The sequence below is a fragment of the Nannobrachium achirus genome (assembly GCF_963921795.1).
Source record: "Nannobrachium achirus genome assembly, chromosome: 9".
Taxonomy (NCBI): domain Eukaryota; kingdom Metazoa; phylum Chordata; class Actinopteri; order Myctophiformes; family Myctophidae; genus Nannobrachium; species Nannobrachium achirus.
The window spans coordinates 51,014,127-51,035,656 of record NC_137818.1 but is presented as its reverse complement, the minus strand read 5'-3'; the positions used below and the strand labels follow the sequence as shown (position 1 = coordinate 51,035,656).

Genomic DNA, 21,530 nt, shown 5'->3' with positions numbered 1-21,530 from the left:
CTGACCGATATATCTGTCTGGCCAATACAGTATATAGCCCACCAACCTTAGTAAACTGGACCTGATTTGGCTCTGTTGGACCACTGTTCGCCACGATCACGAAATCTCTTAGCCTATCTAGTTTTCAACTAACTTCAATTAACTTTACTGAAATAAAACAAAAACATTCACTGTGTTTATGTGTTCCTGCTTCAAGCTGTATTTACATGTCTGTGTTTTTCTAAATTCAATGATTGCCTCTTCTCTCACACACACACGCACGCACGCACGCACACACGCACACACACACACCCCTAGAACAAACTAAACTTATGACCTGAAGCAATTTCCTCCGAGGCCATTTGCTAACTTAATAGCGCCTATTCAACTACAGGAGCTGGTCTTCACAAACTCACTGTAGTGACTGAGCCCCATGGTAAACATGCAGCACACAGACTGACACAGCATGTCTCACTGACACATTCCAACACTTAAATCACTGCCATGAAGACGCCTGCACAGTGCACACACCCACCACTGTGTGGCCCCGTTCGGCTCCAACGATTTACCATCTAAGTTTGACAAGGGCACGGCAGATACAGTAGGTACGCACGCCACAATTATTACATAATCGCCTGATCACAGTTATTTCAGATAACGGCAGTTATTTTTGCATAGTCGTTAGAAGCGTTTTCATTGATTTGCATAAAAACAGTTGGATGAAATGAACAGAAATGTCATATTTCCATCATCATTTTCACATCATTGTCAATGTCCATAATGTACTGTATGGCAGTGTTTCTCAACCACTGTGTCTGGGGACCTTTGGTGTGCCCCTGAGAAGGGTCAAGTGTGCCCCTTGAAACTGCTTGAAAGCCATCATTTTAAAAATGATTTAAACTAGTGAAAACAGCCGATCTACAAGCACACAACGCCTCGTGGTGCGAGGCGTTGTGTGCTTGTAGATCTGCTGTTTTCACTACTGTTGTGCAACAGCCTTGTATGATGAAGCAGGGCTTTACTTTGCGAAGAAACGTACAAATTTGAAACTTGGAGACACATGGTTTCTCCCTGACAGCGACGATATTTACACCCCCGTATTATGTTGGTGTGCCCATGGATTCTTGGGACATGAAAAGTGTGCCCATGCAGAAAAAAGGTTGAGAAACACTGCTGTATGGCACTTGTTACTAGCGCTTACGCAATATGTCCTAGTGAAAAGATCTTCCTCACCTCACCGAGGAACACTTTCACTAACCACGTCAAAGAGGCTCCCACTGTTTTAAACTGCCACTTAAACTGCCTCCTCAGACTCGGTTTCCACCAGCTAACGCCCACCCACCCTTGTTTTTACACCTCATAACACTACCTAATAGTAGTATTAGGTGTGTACTGGGGGTTACTGTGAAAAGCACTATGTAAATCTGAGGTATTATCATTGTCATTGAGGATCTAACGGCCAACAGGAGAGAGGTCAACAACCTGACACAGTGGTGCCAGAAAGAACAACCAGGCCCTCGTCGTCAACAAGACCAGACAGGGACAGTGGAGAAGGTGACGAGAGAGCCGTAATGAGAACACCTCCCTCACGGCTCACCCCCCTCCCTCCCCCACCACACACACACTGTAAAATCCTGTGTGATTGAACTATGTATCTTTAAATTAACTATGTAACTTTTATAGTTAACACATTTTTATTTTGACCAATCTGTACGGTAGAGTATGCTAATACTAGTAAGACGCCTCAGGGCGACATGCGACCTCGCCCTATCTGGCCAGTGATGTATATCGGACCAGTTACCCATATATGGAGACCCCTGGTACCCATATGGAGATCCATGTACTGTATATGGCACATCCCTTTTATGCCCAATGCCCATACATGGAGATCCCTGTCTGAACCAGCCACACAGATATGGGCTGTCTTCCTCCATATATGGGCATTCCCATATGAAGTCCTGTTAGATATGGGCTCAATATTGATGACATCAGGGATCTCCATATATGGGCATAAAAGGGATTCCGTTCCCATGACATCACAACATACAATCCCTTTTATGCACATACATGGAGATCCCTATCTGAACCAGCCACACAGATATGGACCATGTCTGGGCCATCTGACCAGTGATGTATATCGATGACATCAGGGATCTTCATATATGGGCATAAAAGGGATTCTGGGGAATACCCATACATGTATATGGACTTTTACATAGGTGATGTCACCTGTGATATCACCTGTGATGTCACAGTGATGTGTCAGGGGAACCACAGTGTCAGGTGTGACCTACAGACAAACAGACAGAGATACGCGGACAAGATGTGCCGGTTTTCACATAAAACTTGCGACCTAGGACCAACATCTGACGTTCAAATTCGGCCCGGTTCATTTTTTGACACCGTCCGACACCGGCACAACGCCGTCTTTTTGATGCAGCCCTAGCCTTATGGTTCAACATTTAGATCTTGTGGTCTGGTAGGACCACTACTGGTTGACAAGCGCTACTCCCTGAAGGTCAAAATTCTATTTCTCCCCCGAGTAAGAAGGTGAGCTCTATTATCTCAATGTCAACACTCTTGCAGGGGACCATCTCAGGTAGGACATGACAGTTACAGCGCAGAGTGCAGATTAAAGTACATTTACACACTCTGAGCTCTAAATGAGCACTCAGGCTTTTACTGGGTACGTGTGTGCAGGGGAGGGGGAAAGGTGGCTTGTTTTCAATCACAACAGCGTAATTCCCATTGTTTATCGGCAGAGGCCATGTATCACAAAACAGGGCTTTAAAGTGGATCCAAGTGACCTAGAAAACGGCGCACGTGCTTATTGTGACAGTGCACGTGTGCTCATTGGGACAGCTTTCCATTGAATATTACATAAGAGAGGTTTGACGTCTATTAGAGCCATGTACACACATGAATGCTACAGTGATCTGGGGACCAAAGGGGCCCAGAAAACAAGATGACTCTAATAAAAAAGATAGTAAAAACGACATATCTGTATATTCCATACACAGTATTGTTGTATATTTCATAAATTGCCTTACTTTTAATTGCCTAAATAAAGCAAAACAACAAAGTGAAATAAACTAAAAAGACAATGGAACAGTATTAGTGCTGAGACTAACCATTTAAACCCTATGCACTTAGTTGACCAGAGGCACCCAAGGGTGTCTCCCCGGGACAACGTGTTGTGGGCTTGTAGATCAGCTATTTTCATATTTAGATTTTTTTAATGGAATTTCATGATTGATTGAATGATTTTTTTTTCTTTTTTATAAAGTAATCCTTTGCAATACTTGAGGAATGAGCCTCATTTACAATGGTATAGTTGGTGGTGTTTCAACTTTCAACAAAATAATAATAAAGAAATTACAGGATGCATTTTTGCGTGACCTCGTATGCATGACTCTTTGAGTTGTGGATGTGTATTCTGACACCCAGGAACACATTTTGCATTGGAGGGCACTAGACTTGTAGCTACAATGAGATCATGGCGACAAGGTGGCGCACTTCCGCGCAGATACCGTTAGACGACTGTAAACAATAGGCACACAGATGAGGAAGTGGCCATACTGTAGCAAGCAGCCAGCAGCAGCAGCAGCTGCCCCGAGTCCCTGAGGCTAAACCCTCATCCATACAAACACTAAGTATGAAACACAAGACCACAGGTTCCTAATTCATCTTACAGGCATGCTACACCCAGCAGGGAAATCTAAGGCTGAAAGTAAAATTATACACAAGTAAAATGTATTGAATGGTTGTTGTTTTTTTGTTAAATAGCTCTATATTCCGAAAGCAATTGTTGCTAAACTGTATGAGATGAGACATTTTATAGAGGTTCGGTGTAGACAAGAGCAAGAACAAGGAGCTGCCCTAGTATAGAGCCCTGGGGGACTCGGGTCAACTAATAGTTTAAGTTGTAAACTCACTGTGAACTTTGTAGATCGACAATTTTCACCAGACAACATTGTCATGCAACAAGGTCTAAAATAGGGCTTACTTACTGTAATTGGTTAATGCTTGCACATGCACACTGTCTATTGTTGTGAATCACTACGGTTTGTCCTGGCGCACAACTAAGTTGACGTTAACTTCAGCATCAACCACAAGATTTCTAAATATTTGTATTGACGCTAAACCAATGGCGGTTTTACGGTATTTTCTTGGAGCACCGTCACTCCACTCTCTCCAGGGCTCTTTGTCAGAGGGGTACCTGTGGTCACGGTTGAGTGTCCCCCCCAGATGGTCTTGTAGCTAGTGTAAACAGCACATGTCAGGGAACACTGCTAATTCTGTTTATGTTCAACATGCCAAATGTGCTCGGAGGCTACTGGTCCCTGGGTAGAAGGAGCGTGTGTACTGCTATGACACAGACTGGTTTTTGACCTCGACAACCTCAAAAAAGGTCAAACATGGGGCATGGAAATAAGGAGTGTGAATTTAACTGGGTTGCTCCATTATCACACTTCGAAATTTTTGGCGTGCAGAATCTACAGAATCTGTTCAGTTTCAGTCAGTGACGTCATAGCGCAAACTGAGTTCAGTTGATTTACGAACCAACGGTCAACAACAATACACCTTGCCTGTGGAGGGGGCAGTGTATTGTTGCTTTGCTTGTCTGTGCCTGCCCTCTGTATTGTCCCTCACTGCTTCTTATACCTATCTTCCACACCGGTGTCAGATAATGAGATAGAAATGTGGTTATTGGCCGTAGCATTTGTCTCATTGAACTCGTCTCACCTCGTTTACCTCATATTTAGCCTCGTTGAGCACGCATTTAGCAATTTCTTCTTACGCCTTTGTTGTTTTCCTGAGTATTTGGAGTCAATGCACTGGACAACCCGGTTTTTGAGTAGGGTTGGACAGTGAGCGTAGCTCACTCAGTGCACCTACGGTAGGCCCCAGTGCATGCAATTTTCAAATGGCAACGTACCCACCACTCAGTGCTCTCAGTGTGTGTGTCTTTCTGGACCAATGGCATTGGAGGATGGTTACCAAATGGTTCTTTGTGTTAATTTAAGTTAATGAAGAGTGCTGTGCACATTCTGCACAAGCAGGGATATTTAGAACATGTCATCAAGGAAAGGTACATATCACAAGCGGAAGCGTGCAGACAAATGTTTGATTATAACATAACATGCATTTCATCATGAACTAACAGGGTTTCCTGCAGGAAAAAGTGTTGACCAGGGGGGGATCTCATGGCGCACGCGCTCGAAAATTTTTGATAATTAATTAATTACTTCGAGTAATTAATTCACTTAATTTTTAATATTAATTCTTATTTTTGCCCTATAAAAAACACATGAATGTGCCCATGATGACGGAAAACAAAACTACATGCTATCATCCACATTTATTCAACATTGAATAACTTATATTGCCGGTTCGCCACCAAAGGGTTAAAAAAATAGTGTGCACGCTGGTGTACGAATTCGTGCACAGATGATGCACTATGCATGTACACGCTTTTCACAGCTTTCAAACAAAAAAATTCGCTTGGAAATCCGTTCAGGCATTCAGGAGATACCAGCCCTTATGTTTTCTTCAAATGTAAACAAACATGGCTGCCATGTTTGAAAGATAGGGTTGGTATGGGGGTTAAACATGCAATTTCGCGATCGCGATCATGCCTAGTACATTGTTGGAGGTCCAAAAAGTTTTTTTGAAAAAAAAAAAAATTTGAAAAAAAAAAAAAAAAGCTTTTTTTTTTTTTTTTTTTTATACCCTTGGGGGGGCGGGGGGGTTTTCTGGCCAGGCGGGGCGCCTGGCCTGTAAAGTGCTGCAGGAAACCCTGACTAAAAACGCTACAGATGTGCCGTTTCTTCCACAGGTTTCTTTCCCCGTTTTGCCTTTCAAAGTTTTTGGAGCGTAATTTTGCAGAAACCCGCAAATGTCAAGAAACCGATCCATTCCCATTGAAAAGCAGAATCCATCTTCATAGGTAGATTTTAACTTCAGAGAAGTCAGAGCAGGTCATAAAAATTGCAATAATAGCTGATCTACAAGCTCAGTGTATCCACTGGAAATCTACTGTCTTGTCAATGGCAGGACGTGTGACATTTTGAAATGGCACATCTGTATATCCTGACGTTTGTTTAATGGGGAGTTTGCATATCGATGGACCAACATTTGGATGCAAAAAGGGGCGACTGCCATGAAACTGAAAGATGAACCGTAACCCTCAGGCCAAAAAGGTCAACTTTGCACACCTATAATAAAATAGCATCTCATCATCATCAGTCCCCCATGACAAGGCACTTTTTTGATGTAATTCTCGACATTATGACCCTCTGCCCTATTACTCATTATAGTGAGATGACAGTTATGATTAATAACTGATTTCTCATTATATTATAATGATGAGGTTCATTGCATGTGAGTGTGCGTGCATGCTTGTGTGCACGAGCGCGAGTGCATGTGTGCGTGTGTGTGTGTGTGCAAGTAACTGACCATGGTGCATGAAGCCATTGTTGCAGAGCCCCACCCCCAGTATTACGGCATCCTCGCGCGTGGAACAATCTCCCTGGGAAACCAAATGACGCAAACAATATGTCAGTCAGTCACACTCTCTCTCTCACACACACACACACACACACACACACACACACACACACACACACACACACACACACACACACACACACACACACACACACACACACACACACACACACACACACACACACACACACACACAAACACACAGGAATATTGGCTGGCTAGTAGTTTCATGCTTAAGGCATTGTTTAGGTGAACCTGCATGTTATGCTGTGTGCACAACATGTGGTCATGTACGATTATCTTAATGTTGTGCATGTATGCATGGTAGACAATTGACACGTTGGAGAGAGAGCGCAAGAGAGAGAGAGAGAGAGAGAGAGAGAGAGAGAGAGAGAGAGAGAGAGAGAGAGAGATTAAAAACACATTACCATGTAGACAAAACAGAGAAAGGAGAGCATCCTTTTAGCAAATGAATAGAAATCCAAACAAGGTGCTCCATCTATGGTATATGGGTGATGGAAATTGAACGACAGAAAAGGAAAAAGACCACACAGCTTTCATCAGAGTGAAGGCTGTGGTGCATTTTAAACTCTCTTGCCATGCATTAGCCAACTCCATGAAGCCTTTTGAATAATTTCACAAGAGTGCCCTTAGTGTGTTTCTTTTTTGTTTTTGTCATAAAGAAACTTAAATACAGTCAAAAGGCTTGACAGCTGAAACGGTGCTGGAAGGTGTAGAAATTGAGAGCGCAAGCTATTCTTCACTGCTTGAAGGGTGCTCCATGTGCATTTCACGCACATGGAGCAGCCTTCAAGCGGTGAAGAATGGCTGTGTAACTGTTCTATTGTGTGTTTGAGTGAAGTTGAAAAGCAATGAAAGGGGATCGTGTATTTAACCTGGGAAAGGATCCAATCCACGAGTTTGCTTGCAGGAACCACAGACTTAAAGGTTTTCAAATGATGGTCTCTGTCCCTGAGAAGAGAAAACAAAAAACGATCGGAAACATGTTGAGGTTTCGGCTCTGCACAGGATGTGCAAAAAAAAAGAAAAAGAACAAACTCACAAGGTCAGCATCTCTCCACGCGAAACATGCATGTGTCACATTACAGCTTTGTGGTTAACATCGCCTATTAAGGGTGAGGTGGAACATGGCCTCGAACAGAACAAGACCTCGTGCACTTTGGGGCATGTTACTACATTCTGTATTCCCTGGGTGACACAAAAAAGTGCACGTGATTCTTAACTAAGAGCAAAAAAACGTTTCCAGATAAATGTGGCAATTTCAAGTTTTCAACATCAAGGATTTTGCCAGCTGAAAGCCCTTATGTGCCGTCACACTTTATTCATGATTCATTACATTTTGAGATTGCCTTAACGTGCAGCACAGACCGCTCTGCTTTCAAGGGAAGTAGAGACGTGAAACAGGAAATGCTTGAGAGGAAGTGTGGTTGGCTTGGGTGACATGTGACGAGCGCCACACGATCTCTGAAAACAAAGCGACTTCTGAGTAACAAACATAGCGTGCTACAGTACATTGGCAAGTCATGAGAGATAACAGACAAATAGCTACAGTAAAATGACCCATTTAGGCCCAGAATTATTGACTGCTTTAACTATTGAAAAATAGCAGATATACAAGCTCACAGCGCGGCACCGGGTGCCGCGCTGTGAGCTTGTAGATCTGCTATTTTTGAAAAATCGTGAAAATGTGTGCACATTTTTCAATATGTATTTTCCAAAGCAAACTTTTGTAACTCAGATCTCTGCTTCTGGGGGGTCCCTGGAACAACATGTTTTGAGATGGGGGGTCTGCGGCCAAATAAATGTAATTTTGGGGGTCCTTGACCCGAAAAAGTTTGAGAACCACTGATTTAGAGGAAGGATTTAGAAGTCGGGTCAAACATATTCAAAGACTTGCACACATTTTCACGTTTTTTCAAAAATAGCAGATCTACAAGCTCGCAGCGCGGCACTCGGTGCCGTGCTGTGAGCTTGTATATGTGCCATTTTTTATCGTTAAAGTGGTTAAAATCTAACGTGACTCGGGCGTGCTATAGAGCAGACCTACCTGGTCTACTGAGCACCAAGCCAGAACAAAAGAATAGCAGAAGGTAAATTGAATGAAAGTGAGTTATGCATGAATGAATCTACAAGAACGGTTTCAGAGGTCTGATGTCAATTTGCCAAAAAGGAGCCGCTGATTTTATGTTTTAAGAAAAGCAATTGGGCTGTCAGAGTCTCTGCCAGCCACACTATTAAAAGCTTCGGGAACCCATCAGTGTGAGATAAAAATTCAATCAGTGACACAAATACAATAAAATAAAAACAAGGCAATCATTGGTGATGCAACATTTGAGCTGACATTAGCCAGATTCTGAGACTGGCTTTAAACACTGCCAACGTTCCAGTGTTTCTAATGTTTGTGGGTATTGAATTCCACTTGCCCAATATTTAACCCATTTAGACCTAGGGTTATTGACCGCTTCAACAATTGAAAAATAGCAGATATACAAGCTCACAGCGCGGCACCGAGTGCCGCGCTGCGAGCTTGTAGATCTGCTATTTTTGAAAAATCATGATATTTCTTTGCAAGTATTTGAATATATCTACTTAAAAGCGAACATTTGTAACTCAAATATTTGCTTCTGGGGGGTCCCTGGAACAACATATTTTGAGATGGGGGTCCGCTGCCAAATACTTGTAATTTTGGGGGTCCTTGACATGAAAAAGTTTGAGAACAACATGATTTAGAAGAAGGATTTAGAAGTCGGGTCAGGGTAGGGTGGGGGGGGTCGGGGCCAAGACACATTTCTTATTTTAAACATGTACAAGTTACAGCGAGCAGGGTGGGCCGTACCACTACCATTTCTAAACATACTACTTATTAACTGAGAACCAATGTCAATAATATCAACAATCTGTCAATTGCATAGTAATCATGTATTCAAGCTATTCAAAATGGATAGAATCATGATTTATTTTTTTACATAAATGTGAAAAATGGCAAAAAAAAGAATTTTTTTTTTTTTGAAATATATATATATATTTTTTTTCAATAATTTCGCGGACCCCCTGCAGTACCTCCGCGGACCCCCTAGGGGTCGCGGACCCCCTGTTGAAGACCCCTGGTTAAAGTGGTTCAAATCTAATGCGACTCGGGTGCGTTCCAGGTATTTGAGAGTTAACCTGAGAAAGCCAAGACTGTCATTCTGAATTAGGAACACAACAGTTACTGTAGTTGACCAATGCTCACTATGTAAGGTAATATTAATGTATTACCTTGCTTATTGTAAATAGCTCTGGATTAAGAGTGTCTGCTAAACGCCTAAATTGAAATGTGTAATGTGTCACAATGCTACAGGTTGTGAGTTTGTAGATCGACTATTGATTATTAAAAAAATATTATTCAATTAATAGAAAATGTAATCGCTAAAAAGATAAACAATATTTGCCCAGACAGGTAAGACAGTTGTTCGCAAACTCTGAGAGTGTACACATTGAACCAAATAGTTTTAGGGTACACTTGGAACCCCATCAACTCCAACCATTGATCTAAGAGGAGGGGGAATAATGGGTGCCTGACGCTATTCCAATTAGTCTGATTAAACTTTACATTGCTGATGACCCTAACGTTTTAACGATGTATGTAGGGCTGTCACTATGTGACATTTTACATGACGATTAATTGTCACTCAAATAATTGGCGATTAACGATTTAATTGTGTTTTGTCGTTGATAATTACATTTCTGTTTGGCTTTTAGGCTTTGAAGTTGTACATGGTAGATATGACACATAACCTAAATATACAAAGAAATTACTGACATAATTGACAACTTACTACTTAAAAAATAACTTTGATAGTGGAAATAGCCGATCTACAAGCTCACATTAGATCTGCTATTTCCACTATTTCCACTATTTCGGAAATTTTTCAACATTCACGATTATGACGATTATGACAAAATAATTGTGATAATGTCAAATAATCACGATTAGACGATTATGTAATAATTGTGACAGCCCTAGATGTATGTCAATTATAATACCATTATAATATCTAGAGATATATAACACGTGTCACAAATGTGATGACTTCACCATCAATTCAAATGAGTGGATAAACTGAATTATTAATCCTTACTTACTGTGAAATACATACACATTATTTGTATTTTTTGTATACAAAATGTAAACCTTACTCATTGCAGCAGTGCAAGATGTAAAAACATCTTGCATGCGGTGCATATCACAGCAACATCAGCATTCTGTACATCTGGGTGCTAACATCTGGACGTGCTTAGGGGATGTCATTAACCAAATGAACCCAAGTGTCCCTATTCTAACAGTCGGTAAAAAATAGCTGATCTACAAGCTCAACTCTTCACAGCGCGTATTTCTGATTTTTTTCTATGAAGAGATTTGGTGTAGAGGGGAAAAAAAAGGAGGAGACTAAGTATAGATAGACTCCTTGTGGACACTGATCAACAAAGTAAACAGAGGGTTAAAGTTGTTTACTAAATAAGTAACCTAAGTAAGTAAGTAGGTCAAAGAGGCTTACTGTCGCTAAATAATACATAAGTATTGGTCGTAAAGTACACCCATAAGTGACCGCTAAAGTACAACTAGCAAAGGAGGAACACTTATTGCCCACTCCTGTCGTTTTCCTGTTTTTTTATGTAGGATTCTATCCAGGTCACGGCATTAACACAGATACAATGTAGAGAGTTTTGAAAGTGAAACATTATTATTAACTGTGTCAAATGCCCTTTTAAAGTCTTAAAAATACAGCTCCAACATAATTACCTTTCTAACCTTAACGTGGTAACTTTAGACTTGTTCAACACAAAAGAAAACTTTAAATAAAGACAGGAGAAGGCTCTGACAGTTCATTGTTCATTTAGCGACTCACAGAGTTCAAGATCAGAGTGAGCAGCATGAACCCTAGACAACCAAAAACAGGGTCAGCGGAGCGTTAAATTAGCACTCCACCACTACTGTGTTCTTGATGGAGCACACAGTATGAGTCAACTCCAACCATTGATCTAAGAGGAGGGGGCATAATGGGTGCTAGGGCTGTCACAATTATTACATAATCGTCTAATCGTGATTATTTGACATTATCGCAATTATTTTGTCATAATCGTCATAATCGTGAATGTTGAAAAATGTCAGAAATAGTGGAAATAGCAGATCTACAAGCTCACAACGCGTCGCATCGCGACGCGTTGTGAGCTTGTAGATCGGCTATTTCCACTATCAATGTTATTTTTTAAGTAGTAAGTTGTCAAATATGTCAGTAATTTCTTTGTGTATTTAGGTTTTGTGTCATATCTGCCATGTGCAACTTCAAAGCCTAAAAGCCAAACAGAAATGTAATTGTCAATGACAAAAACACAATTAAATCGTTAATCGCCAATTATTTGAGTGACAATTAATCGTCATTTAAAATGCCATATCGTGACAGCCCTACTTTACATTGCTGATGACCCTAACGTTTTAATGATGTATGTCAATTATAATACCATTATAATATCTAGATATATAACACGTGTCACAGATGTGATGACTTCACCATCAATTCAAATGAGTGGATAAACTGAATTATTGATCCTTACTTACTGTGAAATACATACACATTATTTGTATTTTTGTATACAACATGTAAACCTTACTCATTGCAGCAGTCAGTTTGGCTGCAAAAATGGATGAATGATGGAGCACACAATATGAGTCAAAAGCAGAGCCCCCAACCGACCATTATTAACTGCCATTATTGAACTTTTTGGATCACATCAGTATCTGCCAATTATGCAGCCGATATGTTCTAATTTGTTTTACCATTATGGACCCTAGCGACCATATTCTGGGGGTATACATTCGGAACAAATAGCTATACAAACTCACAATGCACCATGGCTTGTAGATCAGCTATTTTAGTTTTGGTAGATAGAAAAAAGGAGTAGGGAAGGGATAGAGCCCTGAGGGACTCCAGTCAATCAAGTATATAGGGTTTCATTTGGGAAAGTCATTAAAGGCAAAACCTGTCAAAAATATTTCAAAAAGTAAGAACAAAAAATATCTACAAGCTTAAAACGTGACGTGAGATAAAGTGAAATGGTGTATTACTCTACTGTATGTGGCACTAGATGAAAGAATAGGAAGGATAAAGAGAAAAGCAGACAGGAAAAGGGACTGTGGGAACATACTTGATGATGGGAGCGTGCAGGCTGTGCAGGCGGCAGTAGATTCGGACGCCCTATGAGAGAACACAACGATGAACCACACATCTCCAGCATCCATGTCAAGCCTAAGGCGTCGTTTATAAGTACGGTATAAGCACTTTTACTTAAAAGAGCAGCTATCTTCACATAATTGGTCCTCAATAATGCTCATTATATGATGGCACCATTTCTATCTGACTCAGTGTATTGTAAGAGAGGGGGCTGTGGACAGTTCAGAAACCTGCCTAACGCATACTCGATGGGGATTCCAAGATAATAGAAGAAGCTTTTCTCTTCCTGGAAAGTTAGCATGCAAGTAAAAAAAAAAAGAAAAAAAAAAAGTTTGAAATCTGCCTACTGATGTCACAGGTATGCAGGTTTCTGAACTATCCACAGCCAAGTTCAAAGAGAGACAGAGTGGGTAGACAGAAATGGTGCCAACTTGTAAATAATGAGCACTAGTGAAGACCAATTACATGAAGATATGGTCTGGGGACCCCTGGGGGTCCTTGAAGGGATTCCATGGGGTCTCGTCTCCAGGTTAATGACTGATAGTTAGGTAACCTAATCTAGGTAACCGAATGGACACTTATTGGTCTGTAACTCTGAGAGTGTACAAAATGTCTACACTGAGGCTTTTACAGTGTAGATTGGACCGTGCCATGTCGCATATCGTCGTAGTCGGGTGGAAACCTTGTATGTCCAAAACCGTTCGTTTTGTATTTATCATTTTAGAAATGATCTAAACTAGTGAAAACAGCTGCTCTACAAGCACACAACGCCAACGCCTCGCACTTTTGTGCGACGGCCTTGTATGATGAAGCAGTGCTTTACTTTGCGAAAAATTTTACAAATGTGAAACTTGAAGATACAAGGTTTCTGCCCGACAGTGACGATATCAAACTGAGGGTTGTTTTTGAAAAAGGTTGAGAATCACTGTGTTAGCAAACAGGAAGTGTGCGCGTGGAAGGCGGGCTGACCTTTGACATGATGTCCTCCATCTCACTGCGGGCCTTGTAGGTGCCGTCGTCGTAGCGGAAGCGGTACAGAACCTGCTCGTTCTTGAACTGGTGCTTGTCTGACACTGAAACACCACAAACAGACACAAATGTCAGCCCCAAGTGGGACACTGCATGTTTCATTATACCAGAGATGCTCAAACTGTGGGCCAGGGATAGATATAGATAGATACCTTTATTATCCCAAGGGGGAAATTCAGTTGTCCAGTAGAAGCACAGCAGTATACAGTTATTTACAAAGTTACAGAGACATAAGAAAAGATAGATAAGAGGGAAAAAACAAAACAAAAAACAAAAACAAAGACAAGAGCAGTACAGTACCAATAAAGAGAAGGTGCATCAATAGAGGGGGCGAATAATATATAAGTATATTATACATAAAGTGTCTTGCAAAAGAGACCATAGCAGTCAATGCTAGTTAGTGCAAACAAGTATCTCACTGTATCTCACTGTCATCTCACTGTCACTGTCAGGGCCCACTGGTGGGCAAGTCATTGACCAAACACTATGATATGATGATAATAAAACATTAATTTACAAAAAAAAGAAAAAGCTATATATGCATTTTTATCCACATTAGTAGAGTGCCGCACTGCAAGCTTGTAGATCAGCTATTTTTGAAAAATCGTCAACATTTGTGCAAATGAAAATAGCTGATCACAATGTAATGTATTGTGAGCTTGTATTCCAGCATTTCTTTTGATACTTGAGCGAGCTAGATATTTTTCGAGCAGTCAAACTATAAGTGGTTAATATATGTTTTGAAATATTTGAATTCTGCAAAGTAACTACTGTAGTAACTAACACTGTGAAATAATTGTAGGGGGGCAACAATTACATTGTGTGTACACTTATACCCTTGCCTCTGATATGTAGCATAAAGTATAAAAAAACTGAAATACTCTAAAACTACTCTTGAGTAAATGTACTTAGTTACTTTCCGCCGCTGGCAGTGACACGCACCACATTAAACACGGACAGGCGCCAGGACCAATGTTTCAATGTTTCAACTAGTGCTAAAACACGTGCGCAAAAACACAAAACATAAACCACACAATCCAGGACAAGTTCCTACATATTGCCAATGAATGAAGCCTGGAAAATGACTAAGAATTACACAAGTATTTGGCCGCGGAGGCAGCCAGCTGCAGAGGCAAGCAAACAAAGCCTCATAACATGTACACAAACAGCAAGTCTAGACTTAAAAAATGGCAGGAATGCAAATCGTATTAGCCTCATAGATTTACAGTAAACCAAATGACTGCCAATTTACCAGGCGTGCAAATAAGCTGTGAAAATGACAAACATATACTTAGAGGATAACGTCGGAGGCCTGTGTAATCCATCCTTGTCATCGTGGAGAATTAAAAGATTGAAATGAAGACAAATACTGCATTTGCACTCAAGTAAACATACTGTACAGTACTAGTATCACTCACACTTTCTTTATACGTACAGTATAAAGAGTGTGTGTATGTGTGTGTGTGTGTGTGTGTGTGTGTGTACACTATAGACTATAGAGTATAGACCGTAAAGAAAATGCACATGCTCTCTCTCTCACACACACACACACACACACACACACACACACACACACACACACACACACACACACACACACACACACACACACACACACACACACACACACACACACACACACACACACACACACACACACACACACACACACACACACACACACAATGTTTTTGATGACTCTTTAGTTATCAAACATCTAATAAATGGGCGGGTAAAGTGGGAATGAAAACTGTAAGGGAGCCAAGGGAGAGAGAGGTAGACATACAGTTGGAGAGAGAGAAACAGAGACAGGCAGAGAGAGAGCGATGAAAGGAAACAACACATTAGAAGACACCAAAGTGATACCAAGTGATACCAAATGTAACTAAGTCCATTTACTCCAGTAATATACTTAAATACAAATATGAGGTAATAGTACTGAGATATTTTACTTCTACTACATCTCAAAGGTAAATGTTGTACTTTTTACACCACTACAATTATTTGAAAGCTTTAGTTACTAGTTAGGCTACTTTGCAGATGTATATTATCGTGAACTAATAATGTATTATCACCTTTACCAGTTGCAACATTAAAGTGCTAAAGCATTAATACCTTTCTGTAAAATGAGTATTTTTACTTTTGGTACCGACAGTACAATATTTTGATGCAGATTAATTTGCACTTTTACTAATGTAACATTTTGGACTTTTACTTCTAAAAAGAGCATTGTGTTGCAAAAAATTCAGAGTACTTCTACCACTGCAAAACTGCAAGAATCAACAAAAGCATCAGAGAAATAAAACCAGAGGAGATACTAAAGCGTGATTTATACTCGATCATTGAACAAGGGTGTTGCACGCAGGAAACTGCAGATCTACAAGCTCATGCCATGTCACGTCGTGAGCTTGTATATCCTATGGTTTCAGCACACGACACCATCATACGATGGAATGTAAATGAAGCGGTTGGTAGGAAGGAATGCTTAACCCATTTAGACCTGAAACCACTTTAACCATTATTTATCATAACTGCAAGCTTGTAGATCTGCTATTTTTGAAAAATCGTGAAAATGTGTGCAAGTCTTTGAATATATGTGTTTTTAAAGCAAGCATTTGTAACTAAAATCTTTGCTTCTGGGGGTCCCTGGAACGAAATATTTTGAGATGGAGGTCCGTGGCCGAATATATATAATTTTGGGCGACCTTGACATGAAAAAGTTTGAGCACCACTGACATAGAAACATAGGACTTTCAGAAACCTATCAGGATTTAGGAGACATTTATAGAACCGGGTCAATATATTCAAAGACTTCCTCAACTTGTCATGATTTTTCAAAAATTGCAGATCTACAACCTCTCCTCGCATACTACAAGCTTGTATATCTGCTATTTTGTTAATAGTTAAAGCATACAATAATGGTTAAAGTGGTTAAAATCACAGATACACAAGTTACACAATGCGCTCAAGGTCTTTTTAGGACGGAGTGGTTCCTCTCACCGTGGTGGATGATGCCGTTCTCCAACAGGGCCTGTCCTAGGTTCACCCCCTCGTCAGGCTTGCTGATCTCCCCGCTCTCCATCAACCACGATACAAACTCACTGCAGACACAACACGCAACACCGTCAAATATACAACGCAACACACAACACCGTCAAATATACAACGCAACACTCAACACTGTCAAATATACAACGCAACACACAACACCGTCAAATATACAACACAACACTCAACACTGTCAAATATACAACGCAACACTCAACACCGTCAAATATACAACGCAACACACAACACCGTCAAATATACAACGCAACACTCAACACTGTCAAATATACAACGCAACACACAACACCGTCAAATATACAACACAACACTCAACACTGTCAAATATACAACGCAACACTCAACACTGTCAAATATACAACACAACACACAACACCGTCAAATATACAACGCAACACACAACACCGTCAAATATACAACACAACACACAACACCGTCAAATATACAACACAACACACAACACCGTCAAATACACAACACCATCAAATACACAAGACAATAGTGGTGCAACAGTTATGTTTCATCCCTCAATTTCTTTTTCAGAATATCAAAAATAGCAGACCTACAAGCGCACGTGTCGTGAGATTGTTGCTCTGCTATTTTTATGTGACATCAGTGGTTACTAATTTATTAACACAATAATATGATTAATGATTATTAAAAAATAAATCTATCAGTTTTTTCCCCATCAATTTGTTGATATATACAAAATCACACCCGTGTGAACTGAGCAGTGGAGGCTGTGCACTGCTGGGTGAGTGGAGTGTGCGCGTTCGTGCGCGTGTGTGTGTATTGCAGTTGATGCTCAGGCTAGACTGATGGCACCCTCTCTGGTCACTCAGTGGTACTCAGGCTACACATTCTTCAGGCTACACATTCCTCAGGCTACATACACTTCAGGCTACATACAGACACGGCCTCCCGCCCGCCTACACACACAACCACGTATTGGAACGGTCTACCACCGCTCAAAAATATCAAAAAAGTGTTTCTTGATGATTCAATTAATCGAGAAAGTATACTCAATAGAGTACATGTTTTGAATATAATCAACAGTCGCAGCCCTACAACACAGCAAAATAAAAAGTGTTTATTTAATTCCCACAGTCATTACAGCTCATCATTAGAAAGACTACAAAGAGGTATGTTCCTTCACAGGGCTAGGCTTCATTTATACTCTGTAGTCCAACAGTGCATAGGCTTGCGGACCAGGGACACCACAGTGCGATGGAGAGTACATTAAGCTTAAAGCTTGGTGGAAGTAGCATCCATAACAGCCGTTTCTCATTAATTGCCCCAAACTCTTTTAATGACTTCATTACTAACTTAATTACTCACTCAATTAAGGACCATACCAGACTAATTTTGACTCCTAGCCATTAGCAGATTGTCCCCGTCTTCAATAAATGTTGTTTACTTAAATGTATGCCTGGTCTATCTTTTAGTAGAGCTCAGCCTACATGTTTAAACATCATTCACACTGTCATTTATTTAAAAACATTTAAGTTGCTACAGTAGGTATTTCAAATTCACTTTTTAGAAAATGACTACGCCATTTATTTTATCTATAAATACTGATACACCTGGAAATACAGTTCCTTATACAAATGATACATATACTGAGCCGTTTCCATGTGTAAACAAGCACCGAGCCTTGCCACATTGTCAGACAGAGGCTGCCACAGCCAGGTGTGTGACTGCGATATTCTGCCTAATTTTTTTATTTCCTTTTTGATCACCTTATGTTTGATATACCTTATGTATATTTGTGGTTGTCGTCCTGTTAAATCCCTTTTCCACTTGTTTCTTTCTCTATTCTTATTGTCTATTTTGAAACAAAAAGAATATTTCACCCACAATTTCAGACCTGTAACATTATCATATGGCAATAAACCAGAAGTTGAAGTTGAAGTTGATGTGATGCTAAACCAGAAAGTGCTTTGGAGTACTGTGCCTATGCATTACGGTCAATGTCAAAACACTGAACGGGGAAATGCAATCAAGAGGACATGATGCCGTCGAACGGACTCCCAGCCTTTCTATCCAGTACAACACCTTGGACTCAGTGGTGCAAAAGGTACTCTCATTTTTTACTCAAGTAAAAGTATCAATATAGTATAGAAATATTGTAAATGTCCGGAATTCAAAATGTACTTGAATAAAAGTACGACGTATTGGCATCAAACTTTACTTAAAGTACCAAAAGTACAAGTACAAGGGCGCCCGCTGGCCTGGTGGTCAAGGCGCATACCACATACTAGGCTATGATGCCTGCTGGCGTCGCCGGTTCGATTCCCGATCCGGACGACCTTTGCCACATGTCATTCCCCATCTCTCTCCCCATTTCCTATCAGTCTACTGTCCTATCAATAAAGGCATAAAAAGCCCAAAAACAAATCCTAAAAAAAAAGAAAAGTACAAGTACAAGATGTTTGAAAATAGCAGATCTACGAGCTCACAATGTGTCACGATGCAACGTGTTTTGAGCTTGTAGATCGTCTATTTTCAAATAGCCTAGGTATAAAATAGGGCTAAAGTGGATTAATGTATGTTTTAGAACATAATCACATATCTGCAAAGTAACTAGTAACTAAAATTTTCAAATAATTGTAGTGGAGTAAAAGTACAATATTTGGATCCGAGATGTAGTGGAGTAGAAGTAAAAGTATTGGAAATTGGAAATACTCAGGTAAAGTACAAATACCTCAAAATTGTTCTTAAGTAAATCTACTTAGTTACTTTACACCACTGCTTGGACTCTCAAACAACGCTTGCCGAAAATCTCATCAAGTCAGAGCGGCTAATAACGGCTAATGCAGGCTACAGGAAATGCAGACTTAACTCAGTTAGCGCCGGGCGACTTTACGAGCGACTAGTTCACTATGGCGTTTGGTGCCGAGCGACTCGGAGCGACTTTTATATAAAAGCATTGTTTAAGCTTTTAATATGTGTTTATAGACGGAGCGAAATGGTTAGCTTACCTCAGCTAATGTCCACACGTAAACCGTGAAAAAAAAGGATACGATTATGACGTCACCTTTAAACCAGGGCTTCCTGTTGACAACAGGCCTCTGCTAGCGTTAGCCTCAATGCAACCATCCGACCCTCACGTAGCTTCACTAGGTCGGATTTTGATTCTGAAACTTTCTGTGTGGCATCTATATACGTCCCGATGCCCATACCAATGGTGGTTTGAGACGATCAAGCACGAATTGAACAGTATTGAGCTGAAATGGTGACCGGCGGCCCGTCCATGTTAAGTCAATGAGGACCAAGTCAGCGTCTCATCCTGTTATGTGGATTTAAACAGGCTTAACATGGGACCATGTCAGTGTATGGTGTATGGTGGTCTCTAGTGGTCATCTGGTGGTATGGTATGGTGAACGTGCATTCGTTAAGGTGGTCTGGTTAAGGTGGTCTGGGGGGATACAAAATAGCTATTTCCTGGCGTTATAAGCGCACATTCATATTCATATTTTGGAAATCTGGCCCTGTATGAGTTAATGAAGGGAACGAGACGGCGAGAGGTCAGACGACAACAGAAAGGAGAGATGGAAGGAGCGAGGGAAAAGAAGAGGAAGAGAGAAAGAGAGCAGGATGGGGTGGTGTCTATCAGTAAAGTAGTTGCTGGCAGGGAGAAGGAGAGGGCTGTTAAGTTGGATTACTTTCCCTGTGTGAAACAGAGAGGAGTGTCCTGGTTCACATTGAAATACTCGTGGTTAAGGAAAGTGGCCACCGGTAATTACATTTTATTCTGCATCCCCAGATTCCCCCGCCCGCCACTATTCAAGCTTGGGTCATGTTTAACTGTCTGCTAGTGATCACAGAAAGAGCTTCTGTAACAGAAATCCAGTATCATGTTCTGTGTTTATGTTCTCAACACATTCTAAAGCCAGCCCTCTGTTTTCAAAACAACATCATTCCCCAGTGAGTGACTTTCCATTCACATTATGGTGTGTGTATCGAATCGGAATCTGTTAATGCCAGAAAGAAGGAAGACACAGTTGACTGTACACTAGAATAAACATGGGAGCAGCTTTCATAAGCTGAGACAGAGGCTGAGCTACTGGACATCATGACAAGGATAATGCTCTTACAAGAAACTATCTGACTTTATCACTGATTGATCGACTGCAAAAAGTAAAACTATACTTGCTCTACCTTTACCTCCATCGTGTTTCGAAGGGAGTCATCAACGCAAATGTACAGAAAATACAACAGAAAATACAACACACAAAGCAAAACAACATAAACACTTCCACAAATATACACAGACAAATGCTCTGCAAGGACTAGCCACTCCCACACCCACTGAGTCCCCACAAAATGCCCCAAAACAAATGAATGCCCCAGAACACTACAGTATGTAGTACAGGTAGGTACATGTACCTATACATTAGAGATCAATTATTTCCACAACTCAAGTACAATTAGAATCAAGAGCAGGCTATTTGAATGTCAAAAAACACCAACCCCCAAAAGAATCATGTTGGGACCCAAAGGTTGAGAACCTCTAAATTGAAAGGCACGCAACCCAATTTCTTCCGAAATTCTAGGAACGAAGAAAACAGGATGCTCAGTATGCCTCCAGGGCCGTTCACACCATGGAACGATAACTATGATGATGACCCCGTAAACATGTCCTCACCACAACTATAAGGCAGTGGGGTCCCTGTCAGAGCAGTTTAATGAATGAATGATAGAAACACTGAC

The 21,530-nt window shown here is 40.7% G+C and overlaps 1 protein-coding gene across 1 annotated transcript in view; it reads right to left on the bottom strand.

Moving 5' to 3' along the window:
- Window positions 1-21,530, bottom strand: part of prex1 (phosphatidylinositol-3,4,5-trisphosphate-dependent Rac exchange factor 1) — a 132,358-nt gene that overhangs the window by 45,883 nt on the left and 64,945 nt on the right. The window contains exons 11-15 of the mRNA XM_080733365.1: window positions 16,752-16,852; window positions 13,692-13,795; window positions 12,697-12,746; window positions 7,386-7,461; window positions 6,439-6,511 (exon numbers count right to left, since the gene is read on the bottom strand). Coding sequence (XP_080589491.1) covers window positions 6,439-6,511; window positions 7,386-7,461; window positions 12,697-12,746; window positions 13,692-13,795; window positions 16,752-16,852 — 404 coding nt within the window. The remainder of the gene's footprint in view (window positions 1-6,438; window positions 6,512-7,385; window positions 7,462-12,696; window positions 12,747-13,691; window positions 13,796-16,751; window positions 16,853-21,530) is intronic.